The sequence below is a fragment of the Cebidichthys violaceus genome, unplaced genomic scaffold, assembly GCF_023349555.1.
Source record: "Cebidichthys violaceus isolate CVI_PGR_0920_01 unplaced genomic scaffold, fCebVio1.0.p SCAF_13, whole genome shotgun sequence".
In the NCBI taxonomy this organism is placed as follows: domain Eukaryota; kingdom Metazoa; phylum Chordata; class Actinopteri; order Perciformes; family Stichaeidae; genus Cebidichthys; species Cebidichthys violaceus.
Window position 1 is genome coordinate 7855234 of NW_027176296.1, and position 24985 is coordinate 7880218.

The window sequence follows — 24985 nt, forward strand, 5'->3', positions numbered from 1 at the left end:
GTCTCAAAGCTTAAATAGATGAAATTTTAGGTATAGAATGCAAAGATAGATGCATCATCTTCATTCTGGCATTCTCAAACATCTTTTGTTCATCTCTGCACTGCCGGCACGCTGCTCTATGGTTTCTGGCCCTGACCCACTTTCCTTAGAGGATGGTGACGTCACTTGGTGAAACATCTCTTTTGTTTCCCGTTTTTTTCCAAAGGGTGCATCTGTGCAACTAAACAGACATGTACCATCTAATTCATTGTGTGTATCTTTGTGTGTACGATGGGTACGTGGTTACAGTTGATGGCTCACAGTGCAGCCACCTGGACAGTACAGTCGAGGCCTAATTTTAGCATCCACAAGCACAAACGCAAACTGACACCCTCTCTTTGTCTTTCCTCTGCCACACTGCCACAGACTCTTTCACTGGAACACACAGTGAGGCTGAACGTAATGGCTGTTCATGGCCTAGCTTTCTGTTTGTGCTGCCAGGTAATAAGGGGGGGGCATTTCCACAGACAGCGTCTCTCCTCGCCGCTCTTCTGTCAAATTCTTCCTCCATATTTAGCTTAGGGACAGGAAGGTTCGAGAAGTGGTGACTAGGATAGAAAATGTAGGTGGGAGAGGTTGACTAAATGACTTTCTTCCTTCCTGTGCCAGTAGAGATATGTTGTTTGTGTTGCATTCCATGAAACTGTGTTTGTGTTTATGAAATAAGTTGACATCTCTCTACATGAACGAAATCGTAAGACAAGCTGCTTCATATTTAAAGGCGTGTTGTGAGTGTGTCTCACAGTAGCTGCATATGTTTTTTTGTCTGTACATCCTGAGTAAATAATAATGCCGTCTGTCGTCCTCTGCTCTTCCTCTTTTAATGATAAACTTCAGTTTTTGAGACGCAGGTCTGCAAAAACAGTGCATATCATAAGATGGAGGCTGCATTCACATAGCTGCACATCACGTGTCTCCTCATGAAATTAGAGCATTTTTCTGTCTCAGCATCGTTGCAGCATTGGGAGGTCATTGTTAGTGTATCTGCCAGTCCTGAGCAGCTTTTCTCTGCTCACCTGCCTCCTCCTCCTGCCTCTCAAGGCCAGCAGGAATGGATGAGTCATTCCAACAAAAAAGCCTTTTAAACCTCGTGTTTGCAATATGCCTGTCTAACTCTCTGTTTATCGACAGGATGTCAGTATGCCTGTCTCAGTGCGTGCTGTCTCCATGTCTACTTACTGTACTGTTTCTTACAGTCTGTCTGCATTTTTTTTTTCAATATCTGCTTGTTTATGTGCCCGCCTGCCTTCGTCCTGTTCTACTAATTACTTGTCTCCTTGTCTGCGTGCCTGCCAGTGGATCCACATGCTTCTCTTCGAGCTTAGTCAACAGCTTGACTCAATACCCATAACAACCCAACGCACCGTCTTCACACTTTTAATTCTCTCATGCCGTTCTCCCACCTGAGCGTGCTCTGACATGCATACTAGACGGGATAATAAACGCTAACATGTTTTTTCATCCACTTTTAGAGTGAAATATAGATTATACAGGCACTGAATTCGATTTAGAAAGTGTGTTTAGCTCTCTTAGATAACTTGTAATATCGCAACAAATGAGTGTTTATAATCAGAATCACAAATTTGGAAGTTAATCTGATGTTTTCATATCTAACATAGTATTTTAAAGCCATGAACATCCAAATTTTTACCAAAATGGGTGTGTGATGCCCATTTTTTGTGAGTATGTGTCTAGAGCAAGGCGTCCCTTCCAGTTTAGTTCTCTGATTCTGAGGCTAATGTAGCTTATAGGCTAATGCACTGTCTACCCCTGGCAGAAGCAGACAGGCAAGCCCACACTAAAATCACAATCACACAATAGGTGCAGTGCACAGATGCAAGCAAGCAATACTTATGTTCCTCCAATAGGAAAACATAAGTTGATTCATTCGAGAGATGCTGCAGAAAGTTTAACTTGATGAGACTTGAGATTTTAGAGTAGTTTACCACGCAAATCAACTCTTTATATGGGATTGCAGTGTTAAATTTTGTGTGTGGTTTCTCAGAGATTTCCCTGAGATAACCAACTGTTATTGTTCATCAATGGATCTATAAGGACAGAATTAACCACCAAACACAGATGGACATGCTACAATATAGGACATCTAAAGGTCTTATTTGAGTTTCGTGGATGACAGATGGCCTAGACAGGCCTAGGTTTTAAGTAGTTTTTTTTAAAAAGCTTTGTAATCAGAGGAGTGCAGTATAAGTTATTTTTCTCTGGCTTGGAATGAGCTCTTGTGGACATGTGCTCAATTTAATAATGGGAGAAAGGTATTCTGTAATTGCTGTGTTTCAAAATGGACCTTTTTATTGAAGGCAGTGTTAGCGCTCTTTCTGTAGGTTGAAGGGTGGACCTCACTGAGTTGTAAAAATAACACACTGCTGGTTTGGGTGGTGTTCCTCCTGTTGTGAGTTTGTTTTCACTTCTTGGGACCTTTTCTAAAGTTATCTCCTCTCTTCTCCAAGATTATCCTGAACTCTTTTAAGAGACCACATAAACATTATTTTGGCTAGAGAAATAACCCTTTTTCCTTCTAGAGCAAAACGTTTGAATGTCTAGCTCTGGTCAGTATACTGTTGCTCTTCAGTTGTGATGTATTTTTTTAGGTTTGGCAGTGTCCTGTCTTGTTTTGCTTCATGTCCTTTGGCTTGTCCTAGAATCACATTACTGTGTCTTGACAAGAGACCACTAATTATGTTAGCACTTTTGCTAGCATCCCTCTGAACGGAAGCCATTAAGTCATTAAACAGTGTGTGCCACTCGCGGTGTTCTTTCCTTCTCCGTTAATTAACCCCTGCCATACACATTTGTGTGATCTTTCACATAGTCATCCACTCAGATTTAGGTCCTGCTGTACTTTAAACATGTAATTTATTTATTTATTATTTTGAAATTACGCTTGTCAGTTGAATCATGTGTGAATAATATATATATATATATATATATATATATATATATATATATATATATATATATATATTATAGGAGAACAAATGAGAGTAAACAAAAGGTAAAAGCCAATAAACATTGTAAATAGTAAAATAAAGTGAAATAATAATGCAGGTTTTAATCTCAACTAATACAGAACAAATACTTTGTGTAGACAGGGCACAGCTGCCATGTCAACACTGTCACATCATTAGTACATCTATAAACCTGTCCGCTCTTGCTTGGGGGCAATGCTGGATTTACAGGAGAGGGAAACATGACCTGAAGAAGACAAAAAGAAGAAGAAGAGAGGTTCCATAGAGGGGCAAGACATCTAGAAAACTATTTATTAAAGACGGAAGATCAACCTAAGCCTGAAACAAAATGGAAACAATTTTGCTTCTGACAAATTACTAAAAATAGGCAGTGAGTTGTTTGCCTCCATGTTGCCTAAAGTGAAAAAGAATATGCTGCCATGGTGCAAGTTGCTTTAAGAGGATGAAGAAAACCAGGTAGTACTAACAAGTTAAAGTTTGCGCCTCTGAATGGCATCAAAATAAATAACCGTAACTGAAGTGATGAAGCTTTGTTTGCTTTGCAGAACAGCTGTTGAAGGAACAATTAAAGCTCCCGTCCCCTAGGCCGAGAAAGCACACTATTTCCTCATACTGCGACTTCCAACAGATGCCTCACCAAGATCAGAGATGGGGAAACCGTTAAGCCACATAATAAAAGAAAAAATCTTTCGTCTGGCTTCACGGAAATGGAACCTTCAGTACTTTGGGGATAAAACGTGATTTCAGTTATCGGGAGGAGGTGTCTGTACGTGAGCACAAGTGTGCACATTTAATTTGTGTCTGTAAAATCTAACAGAATGACCAAACAACACATACTTACTCACAAGCACCCACACAAACAGTTCAAGCACCATCACCACAAAGTGTATTGTTCTTAAAAAGATACTGAAAACTAGTATTGCTCCTTGTTTTGCATTGCCTTGCTCAAGGCCACATTTGTTCTTCATTTTATTATTGATATTTCAAAGTGTCCAACTTGTGAGACATGTTGCACTGACATATCACTATAAGAAATTGTGTTAACCTAAAGATAAAACGTAGATGGTGATCCAGAATCTTGAAACATGACCTCGGGCAATTTGCAAACTGAATTGACTGAATTGATTGTTTCTGATCATGAATAAATCTGAGGGGGCATTTGGCCATTTTCTCACAAAAAAAGAACAGCTTCTTATAAGGCAAGCGTTTTCCACCCTCAATTACACACACAAAGAAATCATGTTTTTATGCATCTCACATATATGTTTATTTAATTTTATTTAATTTTACCCACCGTCTCTGAGTAATGACTGATAGCTTTTATAGAAACACTTGCTGGTGCTCATGAATATTCATCAAGCGCTGTTTCTTGAGGTGTTTGCATGTCTCTGCATATGCTTTTATAATAGCTGCAGGGACATGTGAGTCTACCTTATAGGGAAAATCCTTTGTATTTGTGAATATGTCGTCATTCTGTATGCATGTTTACTTGTATGTGAGTGCTTTTCCTCTGAAGTTGGACATGTATTTGAGCTGTGCAAATAGCCATCTACAGGATGCAAGATGGAATAAGTAAGCAGGATCAATGAGACGATAGATTTGCCACTTTGGCTGCAGCCATGCTGATCCAAATATTATAGTAGTAAAGAAAATGCATCAAATGTAACAAATGATGACATTTGTCTTTAATTCATGAGTGAAGTCAGTGGTGTTGAATTTGAGTACCAGACCGGTTAGGAACAGGATCATGATACCTTCTGTGCTAGCAAGATGTAGCATCAGGTTCCTGCTCTGAGGCTCAGTGTGTACCTGCATGTGGTATGAGGAAGAGATCGGTCATGAGATGATGTGGTGAGTTCACGACCGGACGAGGACGAGGAAGAATGAGAGTCGAGGAAATATCAGAAAAGAAATGGAGGGGGACAACTGGGCTTTCATATGGGGTAAGAATAAGCCAGGAGCATTTGGGTTGTGTTTGTTTGGGATAATTGTACAGTACGATCGATCAAATGAAACATACTAAATCTCTAAATCTCTATTAAAGCTGTCTATTAAATTAGGTCTTTAAGAGAAATGTATCATATAAAACTGTACTATAGTGCAATCCTGTAGTTCAATACAATGGCATTTGAGTTGATTTTTTTATAAATCATTTGCTGTAAACCACTGTTGTCAATGCAGTCTAGAGTACACCCTGATAGAGCTGCGAAACTTGAGCTTGAGTTGTTGTTGAAAAAGACAATTTGGTAAGCAAGGACACACAAACCATATCTGCAAATCTGTGCTGAAAAATACATAGTTAGTTGACTTAAGGTTAAAAAACACTCTCCCACTTGTTGCTTTAACAACACAGTCATCATTTGTATTGTTGGTCAGTGAGCAGCTGTTGATCCGTTGCCTTGTTGAATCGGTGCATAAGGGATCTCCCACGCTTCCTGTACCATTATTGATTGAAGTTTTGTATATTATGAGCCGTGTGACCTATAACGGGTTCCTCTGTGCTCATCGGCTCGCTTAAGCTATTCTTGTCAAATTCTAGGCTCATTGATTTTCAGAGCGCTAATGATTTTTTTCATTTCAAAAAGACGCCTTGAGGATTGCAAGGCTATCTGTCTATTTGTGATGACCATGAACACATTTTCAGATTGGAAAGACAGTGTGTGTCTTCATGCGATGCAGCCAGTCACTCAATAATACATAAAAACATTGTCTTTAATCTCCCGGGTGATAGATGCAGCACAGCTGACCCCATTTACCCTTTAACCCACCCACAGACACCGCCTTTTAGTTATGCCTTTGGTGTCTCTTCGTGCAATAATTTCCCCTTTTTCTTTTCCTCAGGATTGAAAAAACGTACCAGGAAGGCCTTTGGGATACGGAAGAAAGAGAAAGACAATGACTCAACGTAAGTCCTCATCCTCCTTCCTGGTGTCTGGAAAAATCCAAACAGAAACATCTAAATTAAAATGTATTTTCAGGAGAAAAAAATGTGTTGCAGGAATGAAAAAAAGTATTAAGTGCAGGTCAAGTCAAATAACAGTTGATCAGAGCTGATTCCATACATACATACATGCATACATACATGCAATGAGCATATAATATCCAGTGCTTGTGACATTGTTTGTTTTGCACACAGCCAATGTTATTACTGTTAAATCATGGCAGAAATTTCTGAAATTATGCAAATTCAGAAGGATCAAAATAAGACTTAATTGATCAGTTAGATCACTTATCAAGCTTGCAGAATCTCTGTAATCGTGATAGTTTTCCAGGAATGTTGAGCCAATTTGTAACTGTACATGAGCCGCTTTCTTTGTGAGCTGTGACGTATGAGTGAATGAATGTGTGGGTATGGTAGCGTGTTTCCTTGAATACCCCTTTTAAATATTTTGGCTTGAATAATTAGCAAAGCACTTGATTTGAAATGAAGAGCTCACACGTTAAGTGAATTTCATGCTGTCCTTTCTTCTCTCTGCTTCTCTAAATCCTCACAGGGGGTCCCCAGACAGAGACAGCGGTGTAAGTTACAGAAAATATTTAATAACAGCCATTTATTTCATTTGTAAATTACTATTCACTCTACATGTGTGTAACTACAGGAAATCCAGACTGGTGATTTTGAGTTCATTATTTATTTTGTGTTCTTTTTACTTGCCAGGAACCCCAAGAGGTTGAATCGGTATTGACCTCTAATCCCTAGTCCTTTTGGAGTAGATTAATAGTTAGAATAGTTGTAATAGTTGAATAGTCAGTATATAGTCTAGAGCTTAGACTGGTTATAGACATCACAATACGTTTTTCAACTCACCGGTCAGCCTCCAGTGTTGCTGTTTCAGCTAAAGTTTCATTAGCAGTCTCTCTGAGGAGGCTTTGAGGGGAAAAAAAAGGGCAACAGGATATCCCCCTTAGTCCTTTGGAGAAGCTTGAAGAGATTTAAATCTTGAAATATTATCCAGCACTGTTGGACGATTAGCAGCATGTTGGGATAATAACAATAATCATCATCATTATCCAATCATTAGTGACCAAGCGGAGAAAACAGAGAACAAATAAGGGCCTGAGAGAGGAAAACAGGGATCTGTGTGACAGCAGCTAACATAGAAACACATCCAGTGGTAGAGCAGAATATACTGTACCTTCACTGTCTGATGGGATTTTAATCAAAGTGCCTCTCTCCTCTCAGTCTCAGAAGAAGACCAACGGGGCCCCTAATGGCTTCTACGGAGATATCGACTGGGATAGATATGTAAGTGATAGGATTATTATTTCATGTTGATTTTAAACAGTGATTCAGCTTTGTCGCCACCAACTACTGCCCTGTTTTTATCTGCATTGACTGAGTTTATAGTATTGATCCATTTCATTGCATTTGAGATCCAGATTAGGACTTTGTCAATATGCATTTTGTCATATTGCGTTAAACAGAAAACCTAGCATTTGAGTGGACGTTTCAGTACGATTTATCAAGATTCTACTTGAACCAACAGCTTTTTGTCTGTGAGCATTTCATTGGCATACAACTGATATCACAGTAGTGTGTTACTGATAACATCATACAAACATTTAAAGATATTCACACACAGTCACTATTTGTGTTTCAGAACTCTCCTGAGGTGGATGATGAAGGCTACAGCCTCAGACCCGAGGAGGAGTCCGAAGAGGGAGATATCCTCTGCACTGCTTGATTTATGTCTTATTTTTCTCTAAGTTACCGTGGCTCACCAAAAACAGATTGCTTCCAAATCCAGTAAAGGATTTAGAAAGGAGATCAGTTTGTATGTGATGTCATTCACAGGGGAATGTATTTAATTCCTTCTCAAATTCAGCTGAGTCTGCCAAATCAGTGCAAAAAAAAAATCTATATAATCAAATATCCCAGGAACTTGATCCTGTTTCTAGGCATGCACCAAATTTTAAGTTTTACAAATCCTGGACAACATTAATTTAAGGTTGGAAACGTTGCTTTCCTTGACGCTGCACTACTGCCTACCATCAAAAAGCCCCACTTCTTTTCCTCGGATGAGTCGGAAGGAGAGGAGGACCACAGGAAAAAATTCAAAATCAAGATCAAGCCGCTGCCGTCCGATCGCGTAGCGTCTGTGCCCTCGGTCGATGAGCTCAAAGCCTCCATAGGCAACATAGCCCTGTCCCCGTCTCCTATGGTGAGTAGCTCTGACGTCACCGCCCTCTCATTGTGTGCTTTCATTAGCAGATGGCTGTCTATTAGTGTTTAGATGGTTATAATGTGCATGTGTGAATCACTCCTGCTTTTTATCGTCATCCTCTTCAATTGCCTTGGCTTTTGAATATAGAGAGATTTAGTGAGATATTTCTGTGCACAGATATGGCCGTGCATGTGTGTTGTTCACAGGTTTTTTTTACCAGGGGGATGCTGCATGATGTTGTGTGTGCTGCTATCTTTCTCTACAATATTGTATTGTATTTGTTTTAGCTAAGGATGGGAACTCTTAATGGGTCATTACTTCCATTTTATTTAGATATTTTTGAAAATGAAACTTTTATTGGGTTTGTTTTAATGAGCCAGTATGCAACAGCACCTGATATCTCTGGTTTGAACCCTACACTGAACCCACAATCCATGTCTCTGTAATGAGCAAGGTCAGCTTTATATGATAGTTTAAATGAGTTAATTTCTGAAGCTTGCGATATTGTCAGAGACCTCAGTGTTATCCCATTTGGTCCAGTGTTGTTTAAGACTAGCCAGCCTCCCCGCCACAACAGAAACCACAGAACAGCAAGCTAGGTGTGAAGTTCTTGTTTGAGGTGAAGCAGCTCATTGATGAGTCCAAATTCAAGCACACATTCCCTTCACACAGCCTGTATTCAACAGAGGGACTCCAAAACAGGCCTCCCCAGCCTACCCATAATTCCTTTCTTCTTCAGCCAGGACAGTTGGCTTGAGTGTCCGTTGTGAATAATTCAGATAGGAAAGTGGGCACAATGCACCTGTGTGTTGGTGTGCTGTACAGTGAGATTGCTTGTGGTCATTTGAGCTTCTGGATTTAATAATTTAATCCAGCCTCCGTGTGTTTACCCACTGGCTCTGTTAACCTGATCAGGTGTTGATAATGGTTAGATGGATAATGGTTGTGTTCATGTGCATAGTAGATGGGAGACATTGGTTGTTGTTTTTTCCTCACAGTAGGTAGAGATAATTATCGATCAACAGAAAATTAATTGAAAATAATTTTTTTGGAAAATAAATGAACTACCAATGGAAAGTGTGTTGAGAATTTGCTGCTTTCCTCAGTTTTCTATCGTTGTAAATTGGATCTTTTAATTTGAGTGTTGGATGAACAAAACAAGCACTTTGAAAAATTACCTTGGGCTCAACAAAATTCTGATGGCCATTTTTCACCAGTTCTTCCTGGCATTTTATTGAGTTAAGGATTAGTCAATTAGTCAGAAAAATAATCAACAGAACTATTGATAATGAAAACAAATAGTTAGTTAATATGACAGATTTGGTTTTAGGACTGTTATGCACTGTAGTTACTTAATCCTGGTGTGTTGTTCTAAGTCCAGGACAAGCTGAAACAATCTGAAATAACTTTCACTTAACATCTTCTTGAAATTCATCTAATGCAGTTAAGTCAACTCAATGTTAACCACAAATCCTGACAAAAAATCCTGACAATTGTAATTGTAATTTCTGGACTGCACTTGTTATTACGCAACTGCCACCTTCACCTCTACCAGTTAAAATTAACATCACGTTTGCCTCGGCAGAGCTTTTCACCCTCAAATAAATTACATGAGTCACACAGTCACTCCCAGTCCCTGGCAACTCTGGGTAACCTTGGCTATGGACTGACAATAAAATGGTCTGATGAAAAGAGAGAGCAAGAGGGGCCAAATGTTAGCAGGCCTCCAAGAGCAAACACTGCTTCTTTCCCCTTCTTTCCAGTTCTTCCTTTTCCTTTTCCGACTCACACAGCCATTTGAATAATCATTGAGATTCCCTCGACTAATAACTGAGACTCTACATGCTAATGCTCTTTCTCTTCATGTTAGTTTTCCACATATTAATACGGCAAGCTCTTACCCCAGCTTCGGAAAAACCTGAAACACATACCAAGCTTTCTACATAGATACTTAGTTTTGAGTTTAGCGGCCTGCATGAGCTTAATTTCTGTGTTAATATTTGGCACATTCTGCATGAATTATGCATATGTGAATCAGCTTGTGAGAGGGACACAATGATGCAGGTTCAGAGCTTATTATTTTACATAAAACCTCGGTGCTCACATCATGTTAGGAGGAGTAGTGGGTAATGTGTAGGTGGAGGTATGAAGGGAGCCATAGTACTACTCCAGCTTTATCTGTCCGTGTTAGCGGTGACTGCCTACATTGTGCAGATGCTTTGCTGTGCTTTGCCAGCATTCATACACTTCCCCCCTCTAGTCTTCTAACTATTCCACCCCTCCCTTCTTTTTATTTTTCTCCTGTCTCTCGTTCTTCTGCTGCCTCTAATGATGCTAACCTCTGTAGAGGAGTCCGGTAAGCCTTAGCTTTGCATGCTGTTGTGTTCATAGGTTTTTTCCCCGACTGTGTGTGTTTGGCCGACTGTGGCTCTGTGTTGCTGAGAATAGGCTTACTAGAAATGGCTAGTGTGTAATAATTATAGGATTTATTATTGGCCCAACATGTATATGGCAATGTTATGTGCTTTCTCTGTTGGTGTGAGTGTGTTTCATTGTGGTGTATATATATTTACGCAGAATACTGTATGTGCATGTTTGTGACGGCTCAGCATTTTTGTGGCACATGTTGATTTGTTTGCCTTGGTACTTACTTGGAGTACAACTGCACTGTTTTTTAAGTTGTTTCCGCTGACTAAGACATCTTAAATCTGATTTTAATTGGTTCTTGAGTCTAGAGATTCTAGTTCTCAGTCCAAATGAACCACTGAAAGCAGTAGAGGAGGCGAGAGAAAGGTCAGAAATGGAGTTAAGATGTTAGAGACTTTAAAAATAAGCGGTATTGCATCGCATATCATTCCTCCTTTGTCTTATGTCTACTGGCATTTAAACTAGAAGGGCTTAATTTAGAAGACAAACGTCTTACTTTTATAATGAGTATCGTGTGACATTAATGTAGTCACTGTGCAGTCAGGTCTACACCGAGAGTCCCCTCACTTAACAGCCCAGCTGACTCCCTGTCCAGATATGATCTGCCTCAGTAACACAACTTTTCATTACTCTAGCACCAAAAGAAAAGGTTGCAATATTGAGTTTCAAAAATGAAACAAAAATCTTTTTCTTCTGATTCTTTTAAATTTTATGATTTCAAATACATCACACAATTGTTGTGAGGGGTTAATTTTTAATGTCGGCATTATCTACAGCATACACAACTTTGTGTGTGTTAAAGACCAGAGCTTTGTCCCTGACAGAGGCTAAAAGGTCACAGTGTGTGGCTGAACTTCCTGTTTACATACAGCCGGGAGACGATGATTGGTTCAGCTTGTGACAAACAGTGTTGCACTGTGTCCTGCACCAATTTACCCAATGAAATGAATCCCTTCCACCAGCATGTCCCACCCCCTTGCTGCATCACGGTAATCACTCATGGCTCACTGCACAACTGGAACAAGCACCAGAGTGAGGCATGGAGGGGAGATGGAGGCTTGATGCGAGACGGAGGTGACGAAAGGAGATGGAAGCAAAAATTAAAAAGGCCAATGGGGGGGGGGCAGACGGGAGACTAGAGGGAAAAATTAAAGGAAACTAATAAGGATATGATGGCAAAAATTAACAAAAATGATCAAATAAAGAGATGGGTATAGAGATAAAGATACGAGGGGAGGAAGAGAGGGAAGTGATTTAACCAGCTCCACAAGCTTTCTGGATGTTGGATGACCAGTCACTGCAGGTTCATAGATGATATTAGAGATTCAGGCAAATATTCTTGTTTATCTGAAGGCCTTAAATTGCTAGACTTTGTTTTCAACAGAAGAGGGGGATGAAGGCATTAACACAAACACACAGATCAGTATAAGTCCTCCTCGCTGTATCCTAATACCCACTTGCCTACTATCTTGGAATTATTGAACTATCTGCATTTATGTTCAAAAACCACACAAGGCTGCACAAGCAATTTCCCACAAAATCTAAGACAGATGAGCACATCCCCATGTTATCAGGATGATAACATGTCTTTATTGACATGTTATCATCATTTGATCCCCAAATCTGACCGACCAGTCCAAAATTGTTCTTCTCCTCAGGTATAGGATGTCTGCTTTACTGATTTGTCACTCTCTGACCAGGTGTCTCTTCTCTCTTCCTTTTTGCTGGTCACAGAGACGTAGTCCGGTAAGTGTCCTTTTCTTTCCAGCTTCCTGGGTTCAGGCTAAAAAATATGTCCCATGCTCAGTGTACCCTTTTGCTCTTCACCTTGTCCTTGGAGTCGGTTGAATAAGACAGAAAATGCGTTGGTGGGTTCAGTGGCTGAGGTGATAGGTCAAAACTGTTTGCTAATTTGTTTTGACATTAATATTTAAACCTATAAATATATAATATTATTTCCCAGATTCTCAAGATTGCTAGTGTGCTTGTTTTTCATCTTGAATGGCTTCATGCTTGGTCTCTGTAGTGGGAGAACATTTGCACTTTTGACAGCTGGACCCTTTGATGTCTTACTTCAGTCACTCCCCATCGTTGTGTGTTCTCATCTCAACTGCTACCGTCTCCTCCCCCCCTCTCTCTCTTTCCTTCCTTCTCTCCCTCTCTGTCCTCCTCTGCCCTCTGCCTTTTTTGGCCTCTGGTGTCCCTCATATGGTGAATTCATACATGTGCTCACATAGACACGGGTGTCAAAGCTGGAGAGGCAATATTATTGTGCTGTTGCGTCTTCAACAACAACACTCATTCGTCTTTTAACTTTCTTACGTTCCAACTTTATCAAACCTTCTCCAGTACCAGGGCTGGCTTCTTAAGATCTCAAAAGCATGTTTTGAAAGCTTTCCAATATATTTTTTGGGGGGGCTTTGACACCTCAAACCACTGCTCATAGCACAGTAAGGTTGATGAAAGCAGCAGTTGGCATTTTCTAAAGTGATACTAACAATGTTATTGTTATTGACTTTTGGAGTTATTTATTGGAGTCTCTTTAATTTAAACTGAATCCCTAACGATAGATATTTTGCTGTACCATATGCACACAGGTCATTTGGTAGAACTGTCTGAATGTGCAGTGTTAAATGACTCACTTACAAAGAAATGCTATTTACAGGGCACTGCAACAAATATTTCCATTTGGGGGTTTGTGTCCAGCCTGTGACTTTTCCTGAAACACATTCCCTTCATTTCCTCTTGTGTCTCTTCTGTCTGCTGTCTAATGAAGGCAAACTCCTTCCGGTAGTAGAACCTTTCCTGTACTGCGGTGTTTGTGTGTTAGTAATGCCTCTGCTGGTGTAGCTTGTAGCTGGGCAGGCTGTTCCACGGGTCTCCTCAGATTAAGTCAACCTGAGGCTGAAGTTCATCCTCTGACCTTCCCTACTGTTCAGCCTACATCAGTGTTCTGTTTAAACCACTTTGCTGTTTGTGTTAAAAGAAATGGTTGATTTTCTTGGACTGCCATACGTTTACATCTTACGGTTTTCTGTGTACTTGCAGCTGTTTTATAGAGGGGCTATGTAGGATTTTAATAGCATTATAGACAAAGGTTATTAGAATTGATGCAGCATTTTACTTGTTAGTGACTCTTTGCTGTTTTGTGTCTTTGTGTTTTTACATTTTACTGTCATTTCTTCATGTCACAGGGTTTGAAAAGGAACACATCCAGTGAGTACCACTCTTAGGCCAGGTTCCGTTTTCATAATTGTGAATTGAATGTGATGCAAGAGTCACATATGCTAAACTGATTTAATTATGCTTCCAGGTGAGGAGATTGCCAGACCGAGACGTGTCGTCCCTACTTTACCCACAGTGGCCCCCACACCAGCTCCAGCGCCACAGCCCCCCAGGTATGCACCTCACTGGTCCCTGACAAGGGATAGGCTTAATGTTAAGGTGCTATGTGTATCATACTGCATGTGTCACTGCTGAACCCCTGTCTTATGACATTGTGCTGCTTATGCTGTATTTTATGTATTAAAATCCAATAATTTATTGGTATTAAAATGTTACTCGTAGCTCAATATTAAATCAGAAATTGCATGATAGTTAGTCTAAAGTGTCGTATTTTGAGGTAATCACCTTCTACATTGTGTGGAGTTTTCAAATGTCACCATCAAGCCTCATTGGGCCTTTTTGAGGGTTTTGTCAGTCCATCCAACAAATGATACATTCTGTTATGGTCGGATAGGCCTGGCTTTTAAGTCTCATCAATCAGCGGACAAACAAATTTAAGCAGCTATTAGTTACGTAAAAACTGTTTTTTCTCATAAATTGCATCACTTTTCACTTTATTTACTTCACTTTATTTTACAGTATTTTTGTATTACTCGGATATCACTGGCATCTAATGCCACCACTTATGTTGTCTTACTTGAACTATCTGCATATGACTCAAGGCTTTCTAACATCTGCGGCAGCTTTCTAGCTTAGTTTCATTGGGCAGGGACCCTAACTGGGGTGTGGAGTTACTTTAGTATAAATTCTATAATTAAAGCCTTGATATCATGGAAAGAAGGGAACTTCTTTGGTTAATACTCTTGATATAATCAAAGGCCGTGATTTAACATGTTATGTTGAGCTTTCAACACAATAGCTGACAAACACAACAGGATTTTGTTAAGATTTCACCAAACCTTTGCCATCCCACTAAAACATTAGAAGTTTGAGACAAACATTGTGTTTATTCTGCTGCAGGGCCACTTGAGGCTTCAATGAATCTGCAGAGCTGTCAATGTGTTTATCTACTCAACAACACTGTGATGCTTTGTGTGCTTTGGGAACATAAACACATGTTCTTCTAGAATAAATGCTTGTTTTACAAGTTTATAGTTGTATTTATAGTTTCCTCTAAGTTGTTGTTATGGTAGGCGTGAATGCAAATTTTTAGTGTCCACATTTATTTTATGTTTGTTCCATTGGGTGTGTCAATTGTCTGTCCTGTACCATGAGACATTGTACAGCTGCACCCTAGTCAGGTAGATGTCACCCTCTTTCATGTTCCTTGTTGCTCTCTTCTGTCAATAAACACATTGCAAAAGTAGGCAAACTTCCATTATCTCCATACTACCTCAAAACACAAACATAAACAAATTAAGTTTTGTGCAATCAGTCATTGGTTAAACAATGACTAGTCAGTCTCCTGCATTAGTTGTTTTTGATCTCACTCACCTATCACTTTACATTACTACTTACGCTGTCTTGACTACAGCGCAGGTGTAATAATCTGCATATTTTAATAGTTATTTAAAATGAGTTGTAATTTTGATAAATATTGAAAATATTTTGATTTAATTTTATTGGATCTTCATTAGCCTCTGTCATAGACGTTGCGAATCCATCTGTGGTTCATACATTAAAATAATATCTAAATAAAATGATGGTACACTTGTGAAAGAAAAAAGAAAAAGAAGATATTTAAAGCAAAGTAGGTCGTTATTATGCATACCTTAGCACAACCAAGTCAATAACAAATTACACTATATAAATAATATTTTATTTTATATATTGTTTATTCACATACCAAGTGAGATATGTATAAATTAAGATGAGAAAAAAAAAAAAGTGACCCTCACTTAGAATGCATTCTACCTGTTGCATGATCGGATGATAGAATCTAGACCTGATATATGTTTCCTGAAATGTCCTTCTGTAACTGCTGTGTCAGCTCTAATATTGACCTTTTTGACTGTTGCAGCAGTCAACAAACAACAGTCTCTGAAGACACCACAGACTTATTTGGGCCTCCTTTGGAAACAGCCTTTGGAGAACCGAAAACGGAAGGTAATCCTCCTCCCTGTGTCTTTGTTTGTCACTCTATGTATGTCTTTGTGTCTGTTGTTACAATATGTTTGTGTTAATGATTGTTATCAGTTTTGTCAAACTATGATGGCGACACAATGAAGAAGGCTTTCTGAACAAACACTTATTGTATCTTTAAGGCTGCCAGCTAAGACGTGCTGGACTGTCATAGCAGATGCCCTCTCTCTCTCTCTCTCTCTCTCTCTCTCTCTCTCTCTCTCTCTCTCTCTCTCTCTCTCTCTCTTCCTCCTCCTCCTCCTCCTCCTCCTCCCCCTCTCACCTATTTCTCTAAACATCACTGTTCTTCCCTCAGGCTCACTGTGCAGTTGTGGATTCACTGCATCTGTCTTTGCAAAGGTCAAAGTTGAAATTGATCATGTTCATGTGAACTGTGCAGCTTGTTAATATGCAGACTGTGCTGTCACCCGCTCTCAGCCAATCCAGTAGGATTTAGTGGTACAGGTTGTGAGAGGAGAGCTCCTAGCTGTTACGCAACTGCCATGTCAGGCATAACTAACATCAACTCGACACAAATTCCCTTTACACATTCATTCAGACATATAAAATGGCTCCGTGTGTGACAACTGTTAACTTTTTACTTTGTTTTTACATTTTGGTTTTATCTTCACACGATCATAAAGAGAATGGGGTGTGTAATATAGATAAAACTTCCGTTGTGGTATATGTGATTTTACACACAGTTTGAAGTTGGTACAACTTGCTAAAACTAATACAGTGTCATACGACTGCCCTGCAATAAAGCCTATCCTCATGGAAAGTATGCAGTGTGATCAGTTTTTGATGAAGACAGACAGTGCTTCAAGGTGATTTTAATATTTTTGTCCACTCCATTCGTATTAGTGGTCATATGTATCACAATCAGTTACCAGCTTATTAGGAACATGCAGGTAAAACTTTTGCAATTTAATACAATAAAGCTCTGCAATAAGTCCTACCTTCATAAAGGTTATAAAGTAGCATTTACAGCAGGCCTGTTGTTTTAGACCGCTGAAGCTGTACTTCGGTGTACCAAATAGACTTACACCGAATGCTTTTTTAAGAACCAAAGGATCAGAAACCTTCAAATGTTTTGGCTCTGATGCACCTGACTTGGCGTGTTCTGTCCCCTCCTGAACTTAGTGGGTCTCTCTGAGTCCGATCCTTGGGGGGCTCCTCTGTCAGAGCCTGAATCCTCTTTGACAAGATCCTTCCCCGCAGGAAGTAAGTTTTGTGCATATTGTGCCGCACTTCTTCTTCTCCTTGGAATGACTGTACAGATCCATCAGCTCACCTCATGAACCTCATCATCCTCATCCGACTAACAAACAGACCTGATCAAACACGTGTGTGGCAATAACACTCTGCTTCTCATTACAAACAGCCAGCTCTATCCTGTTTCATGTCATCAGCCATTTCACACCCAAATGGTTTAATGTTGGTTATGGTTTATTTTGGGAGAGTTCAGTACCTGTCTCCCATTCTGCACCAACGCATCCTCCTCGCATCCTCCTTGCATCTGGAATGGTGGTGACTGAATGTGCTTTGCTGCATGGTGGATAATTTCTCAAGTTGTTGTTGTTGGGTTTGGCAGGTGTGGTAAAACCTGTCGTGTTTTGATCTGAACTTTCAATGCTTTTGTTGCAAGAATGTGTGTTTTAGGCTAATCTATGAAACAATACTTTTTATTAGCAAAAATCAGCATTGTATGCAGCTCACCATACAGTGACGAGAAAAGTCTTCAACAACATGAATTCACTTTATACAAGCAAGGCTAATCAACAATCATTGATTTTTTAGGAAATTATCTCCTGTTTTATAGGACTATTTATTGTTGCACTTATCATTTTATTGCAGCTCCACCTCCACTTCCACCCAAGAATGTCCCAACCTCTCCCCCGTCGACTGGCCCTCCCTCTGCAGATGGTGCTGGTAAGAGCTCTTCTCATCTATTTCTGCCTTCTGTTGTATCACCTCAGGATAAAACTTTTACTTTTGATCTCAACAGCGCCTTTATCTCCAACTTTCTGGCTCTATCTCTGTCAGTCATGTTTTATCTCTGTGTGTAAAGTTACTGAGCACTTCTTCAAACTCTGCCTTTGGTTGGTCACTGGTTGTCTGTGTTTTAGAAGTGTCAACAGAAGCAGACACTTCCACCAGGCAGCCCTCGATAGCTGACTTGGACAACATTTTTGGACCAGAACAGCCTCCCCCTGCTGGCGAGGATACGGGTGACACATGGGTCTGCTTCAGTGCAGAATCTTCTGACCGGCCACCTCTACCAGAGGAACCAGCACCTCCCCTACCAGGCTCCCCTCCTCCACCTGAATCTCCTGCCCCACCCTTACCTACATCACCACCTCCTCCAGAAGACCCTGCACCACCTCTCCCTACATCCCCTCCCCCAAAAGAAGAACCTATGCCCCCTCTCCCAACCTCCCCGTCTTGGTCAGAGGAGCCCGCTGCACCTCCCGTCCCCTCATATCCTCCTACCCCAGAGGTCCGAAATCCTCTCACGCTCGCCACCTCACCACCTCCTGCACCTCCAAAGGAGCTTGCGTCTCCTCCCACTTCTTCTCCCCCTTCTCTTGACTCCCCCTCCAGCGTCCCACCAGCCCCTGCTCCAAAAGCAAGTACCCCTCCTGCTGATGGACCTGCAACATACTCCATCCCGCCGCCTCTTGTCCTGTCTCAAGAGGAGCAGCCCAAGAACACAGACTTCCCCCAATCCAAAGAGGACGGAAGTGAAACTGTCACCTCGCCCAACGATGCCAGCCAGAGGAGCCGGAGTACGCCTCCCCCACCTCCTCCCCCTACATATCGGGCGGTGGTGTCGTCACCAGGTCCCACATCTGGAGCTGGTGGCTCAAATAGTGGTGAGTAGTAGTCCATGACTCTAACTAGAATGTAGTCTGTAGAGGACAGGTTTTTTTTAGAGCTTGGATTAATTGTCACACAAATGGAATTATGAAAGCAAAGAGACAATGTCCTGTTCTTCACAGCAGCCAGGTGACTATTCATATAAATAGCATCCATTCAAATGCAGTTAGTAAGAGATTGTTGTGACGGGTGTTGAGAAGGGATTGTACACCACCATTGCACCTTGTTTAAATTTCCTTTCAGTGCATTGCACACTCTTTGTTGTTAAATTTACACACAGTGAATTGCAAATCTACAATTTTATTGATCCCCGGAAAAGAGGTCATGTTTTGGCCCAGTTAGACATACACCACCATTCTGCTGCAGAATTGTTATGTTAGCACAGGTTGTTGTTCTGACTGACTCGTACTTAAAGGTCAGACTTCACTCTTGTAGAACTTATTCATTTTTATTGCATATACATTGTCTTCTATGGAGGAGTTATCAACCAGTCCTTTCTGAAGGATTTTAAATGTATGAACATTTCAACCTTCCATTATGCAGCAGAAAAAAAAAATGAACCACGGATCCAAACAGACCATATATCTATGTGAATAAATAGTCTAAATACGGGAAATAATAAGGGAATAAGGGAAAACACCATCAAATGTAGGCTAGCAGTTCACAAAAGAAAGTGTGTGACCAATAGGTGAGCACAGACTGTAACAAGCCAATGATGTTTTGAAATAGTTTTGGTGGTTGCAGCTTTAGGAAAATCCTAATTGTCAGTTTTAACAGATACTCAAGGCAGCTGAAACAGGAGATTGTCTGTTCTTAATCCTTTATAGAGGTGTACATCCCTTGTTTGCAGTAAAATAGTTCACTCTACAGTTACATTGGCAAGCATATTTCCTATTTTTGTTATGGAAATATATTTTCATGCAAACAATGTGTCTGATTGTGTCTGAATGTGATTCTGTCCATCCTGCATCTATTCTGCATTTGTACTGTAGCTGTTTCCACACTATTCAGCATCTTAAAATAGGGTTTTATTATGTAATCTCCACCTGTTACTGTGCTGCTCCACAGGTTCCTCCTCTCCGGTGCGACCTGCCACTCCTACGTCAGTCAACCCCACTCCACCACCACCTCCACCCCGACCCCCTTCACGGCCTAAACTTCCTCCAGGGAAACCAGCTGTAGGAGATCCAGTAAGTGCTACACTTTATTAGATTTCCACTACTAATCCAGATGGTTGTGTTTTGGTATTTCAGCAACTATTTAATACTGACTTACCAATATTGAACTGTGTCACTGTTGCAACAACTTCTGGTAAGCTAATACCTGAGGACCTCAGTCACGTCTCTCCTGGTCTTTGGCTCACAGCATCCTTGCATGGACTAGCAGTAAACCTCCATTGCAAAGCCAACAGAGCCAAACACAACTGTACAACTTGCTTATGGTAAAATGAACTTTGACAAAAGTTTTTGAGGTATAACAAAGTTCTAACAATCGGAGCTTAATCTGATTACTTGAAATAACTTTTGATGATCTTTACCAAAAACCTTGAATCTAAGAATGTCTAAGAAAAAAAAAATGTTTTCACTCTAATCCAACTTTCCTAATCCTAAAATTTTGTATCTGTTCAGAATTGTCCGTTCAGCCCGCCGGTCCACTCTGCCAGCCCGCCTCCCATTGCCCCGTTGGCGCGGGCCGAGAGCACCTCCTCCATCTCCTCCACCAACTCCATGAGTGCCGCTACCACCCCCACCGTCAACAAGGAGCTCTCCGTGTCCGTGTCAGGTGTGTGATCCCTCAACCGTCACTGAGCTGTGCGGCCTGGCCTCTGACGGCTGTGCTCACAGAGGCTAGAAGTGTTAGCTGAATTTAACTTTTCCATGTCTCTTATTAAAAGTTCGTTATTGATTTTATGCACTGGCCCTGTCCTTCCTTGCGCTCAGAGTTTTTTTTGAATGAGTCATGCAGTTTTGTATTTATTTACTCATTTTTAAATGTATTTTTTTTTTCTGGAAATAGTGACAGTTTCCTGGCAAATATTGAAGTCAGCAATATAGTGCCAAAACTTGTTGTGGCATCCGATGACCACGCATCATTAAACCCATGCATGCCAGCTGTTTCTGTCTGGAGATAAATTATGTAAAATATGACTGCAATCATTTGTATCTTGATTTCTATTCATTTAAAATAAGATTAATGTATCCTAAAGATAATTTTGATACAATGAATTGTTGAACTTTACGTAAATATTATGTCTGGTGTAGATTGACGCACACAGACAAATTTCTATTTCCATTCTCACACATGTCAGAATGAGTGGGAGATGAAGCAGGTTGTTCATTTTAAAGCACAACCAAACCTTCCTTTTCATGAATTAATTAACAGTTTATACTCCTTGATCTAACTTTTGAGTCAGTGTTGAAGGACATACAGTGCAGAGTTGTGAGTGGTTAATAGAAAAGCTCAGTAGACTGTAACATGGCTGAGTCATAATAGATTTGAGAAACAAACAGCAGTTACATAAAAATAGAGTATAGTCCCTGGTTGAGGTTTCTTTTTTTAAAACTGGTTACAGGGACAAACGACTAGTAAACAGCTTCTCTAGATTGAGACTGTAACATATATAGACCTACATTTATACATTATTTATTCATTATGGTTTTTATTGGTAGACCAAACAGCTGATGGTCTTGACAGTATTATAAAGATCACTGAGACTTTAATTATAAACTGACACTATATCAGTTTTAGTACTTTTTCATTTTGACATTTTTAACTTGTTTTTGTTTTAAGATGCTTTTGTTTTTTTCCATAATTTAATTTAATCACAGTTCTTTTCAGGTTTGTACTTTTTCTAATTTTTTCCTTGGTTTAATTTGCTTTCTGCTTTTCTGTTTTGCCATTTGTTTGTCTCTTTATTCGTCCTTTGGCTTGTCAGAAGACGATGCTTATGTAGACAAACTGCCCACCTTTGAGAGACACTTTGATTCGTTTGCAGGTATGGTAAAGATCCCCGCAGAGAGAGGAGAGGGGACGGGTTGGGGGGGGAGTGATCCTGTGTCAGTTTTCTGTTTCTGTTTGATGCTTTTTACGCGGAGTGCAATTAACATAGACGGGATCCACCACTGACTGTTTCTGTGCTTTCTCAATTAATGTCTGTCAAAGTGTGAAGGTATTTTGACATTTTTTTCCCACATTCTGGCACAGTTTCATCAATCTTTTCACATTATACATCTCAAATTATGGGACATGCTAAAAGACCATCTCTTTGTCATCAATACCTTTTTATTTGACTAGTCTGCTTCAGGTTTTGTTTGCAGAATAGGGACACATTAATTTTATTATTTTCAAATGTGGCAACATTATTCAGTAAAATAGTAATTTTCCTCACTGTTTTGCCTTTGCTGACTCATACCTTTCCACACATTTACCAAGTATTTAATAGATATAATCTCTCTCTCTCTCTCTCTCTCTCTCTCTCTCTCTCTCTCTCTCTCTCTCTCTCTCTCTCTCTCTCTCTCTCTCTCTCTCTCTCTTCTCTCCCCTATCTGCATTTATTTCTCTCTTTTTCAGTCGCTCAGTTGTATCTCTCTCTGACAAAATCTGCCGGAAAAAAGTGAAAGCAGCGGTGACACAAAAAGCTGCATCTATTGCATAACATTTTGTTTGTTTTTCTACAAAAAAAAGTTTGAGTGTCTTCCCCTTTGCCCATCAGACTTTTCTCTCTGTTTTTATGACTGTGAACCAGTGGCTGTCTCGCCATTTCACCATGGCAACCTTGTGTCTCTTCTCTCGGCAACACATATTCTGTGTGTGTGTGTGTGTGTGTGTGTGTGTGTGTGTGTGCGTGTGCGTGTGCGCGTGCGCGCACAGAGTGCAGTGCAGTCCCTCCCAGATACCTTTACTCTCAGTCTGCACCGCCACAGTGTGTTTGAGTGTTTGCGTGTTCAATGGTCTGAAGAGCTCCTTATCTGTGGACCCTTGGGATCCATATTGTCAGTCATTCTCTCTCTCTCTCACACACACACACACACACACACACACACACACACACTCAAACGCACACTTTCACACATACTGTCAGATCAGAGCTGCTGCTCACAGAGTGTGTTTGAAGTCTGGCATGAGAATTAGGCTGAATTAGACAAGCAGCAGCTGTTTGGTATTCATGCCATCCTCTCTCTACCGCTGGAGTAGCACGACACAGCCAAGTTCAAGTTCAGCCAATCTCCACCTGGCCCTAAAGCCTCAGACTTCTCCCACACTTGACCCCTGACGCCCACCTGTCACACCTGCCACTCATGCACCCTCAAGCCATAGAAAATTATAACCCCTTAACCCCGTACTCTCCATCTGAACACCTGCCCTTTTGTTCTCTTCATGAAGCGCCGCACTGCTCTCATCACTCCATCACCCAACAACTCTGTTAGTCCACTCACTCAACAACACACCTTGACTGCATCAAAAAAATAACATGGACAAGAACAAGCCTGCTCTGCTCTGTGTCAAACTGAAAAATGCTTAATTTTTTGTCATTTAGGAAATATTGGCATATGTAAACACAATCCCAGGTAGTTCTTGTTCTAGTCAAACTGCACCTGCATCCCTGTTCAGGGGCTGGATCCTCCAAAGTCTGACTTCATATACTAAATACATCATGACTGGCCAGAAAAGCTTTGAAAGGTTCTTCCAAATGCAGCAGAGAAATGAGGTAGCCTACAATATTGTAATCCACTTTTCACTTGGGTCCTTTAAATGAAGCAGCTTCTCCACGTGACCTCTCATCACAGCTTTAATGTCTGTGACCTGCGGCAAGTGAAATAGTTTCCCCTTCTCAAATGTTTTTGTTTAAATGTTTATTATAATCCTGAGAGGCTTAAACAATCTAGTGTTTTACAATTTAAAAAAAAAAGGAATCATTAGAGATTAGTCGGAAAAAATATCATTATGTGAAGAGGAAATATGTTGTTTGATTGTCTCTTATTAAGTTATTATTATTATTAATAGCAAATGTATGTCTAGCTCTAGTTGGAGGGAAATCTCTTTGTGATAAACTATGCAATGAAAGTTAACCAGGACTTTCTGAATGCACTTAGTTGTTGTCTCTGTGAGGCGAGACTGTCTTCACCTTCATAGTCTGCGTTTCCTGGGGATCCAGCCCCTGAAATTGGGAGGTAGCATCTCTCTCCCTGAGCACCACAGTCCCTCCCTCTCCCTGCTCACTGGTCTTAGTCTCATGGCTGCCCCCTGCAGGGTGTCTTTATACACGACAGTCTGCTTCCATTTGTTTTATATTTAAGTAGTGGAGGCCTGGAGGAAAATGTGAGCGCAGTAAGACACTGAGAGAAAGGCCTAAAATAGATAAAAGCAATATGAACAATCTGCCACTGATGAAGAAAGCAGTGCCAGTTTAAATTGCCACACATTGGTGTAGAATTACCATTTTATTATGTTGCGTAATAGAGAAAACACTGGCAACTACGAAACTGTCTCTTCTGCCCCCCTCAGGCAGGACTTCCTCTCTCCTTTATTGTAAATGTAGTTGCCAACATCCAGCAGTAGACACCTGGCCCTCACTCCACCTGACTCCTGTCTTTCTTCATGCACGCAAGCACCCGCAAAAAAAACCCATCAACCGTGTTGTCACATGCTCCGTCTCAGCTTGTCCCTCTTTGGCCCCCGGCCTCCACCTCCACGTTTCACCCCACTGTGACGTGTGATAGACCTGCCATGTGAGACTCACGCTACTGTCCTTCTCTCCTCCTCCCCCCTCTCACCCCTCCTCACCCACTCCCCTCCCTTTCATCCCTCTTCCTCCTCCCTCCTCCTCCACCCTTTCTCCGGACCCCACCTCCCTTCCTTCCTCCACCCCTCAACCCCACACAGAGAATGACCAGCCATCCCTTGTATGGTTTGACAGAGGGAAGTTTTATTTAACCTTTGAAGGTAAGTTGTCTCTGCACCAGGGTAGCGTGCACACACACTCTTCTGAGGCTCATTTGTGCAAGCTTCGCCCCCTTCCCCTGACCTGGCCCTTCTCTCCTTCCTCCCTTCCCTCTCCTTCCTTTTCCTCCCTTTCAATCCCTCCATCACCCTAACCCACGCCATGCTAATTCCTGGCTGAGCCCCCCCCCCATGCAGTCA

General features: G+C 40.8%; 1 protein-coding gene across 1 annotated transcript in view; it reads left to right on the forward strand.

The window, feature by feature from the left end:
• sgip1a (SH3GL interacting endocytic adaptor 1a) overlaps positions 1-24985 on the forward strand; it is a 65516-nt gene that overhangs the window by 25661 nt on the left and 14870 nt on the right. Inside the window, exons 2-17 of the mRNA XM_068707612.1 lie at positions 5868-5931; positions 6521-6545; positions 7210-7272; positions 7628-7691; positions 8010-8188; positions 12353-12364; positions 13813-13834; positions 13932-14016; positions 15864-15949; positions 17108-17188; positions 17822-17896; positions 18094-18840; positions 19913-20034; positions 20473-20626; positions 21780-21839; positions 24728-24787. Coding sequence (XP_068563713.1) covers positions 5868-5931; positions 6521-6545; positions 7210-7272; positions 7628-7691; positions 8010-8188; positions 12353-12364; positions 13813-13834; positions 13932-14016; positions 15864-15949; positions 17108-17188; positions 17822-17896; positions 18094-18840; positions 19913-20034; positions 20473-20626; positions 21780-21839; positions 24728-24787 — 1899 coding nt within the window. The remainder of the gene's footprint in view (positions 1-5867; positions 5932-6520; positions 6546-7209; positions 7273-7627; positions 7692-8009; positions 8189-12352; positions 12365-13812; positions 13835-13931; positions 14017-15863; positions 15950-17107; positions 17189-17821; positions 17897-18093; positions 18841-19912; positions 20035-20472; positions 20627-21779; positions 21840-24727; positions 24788-24985) is intronic.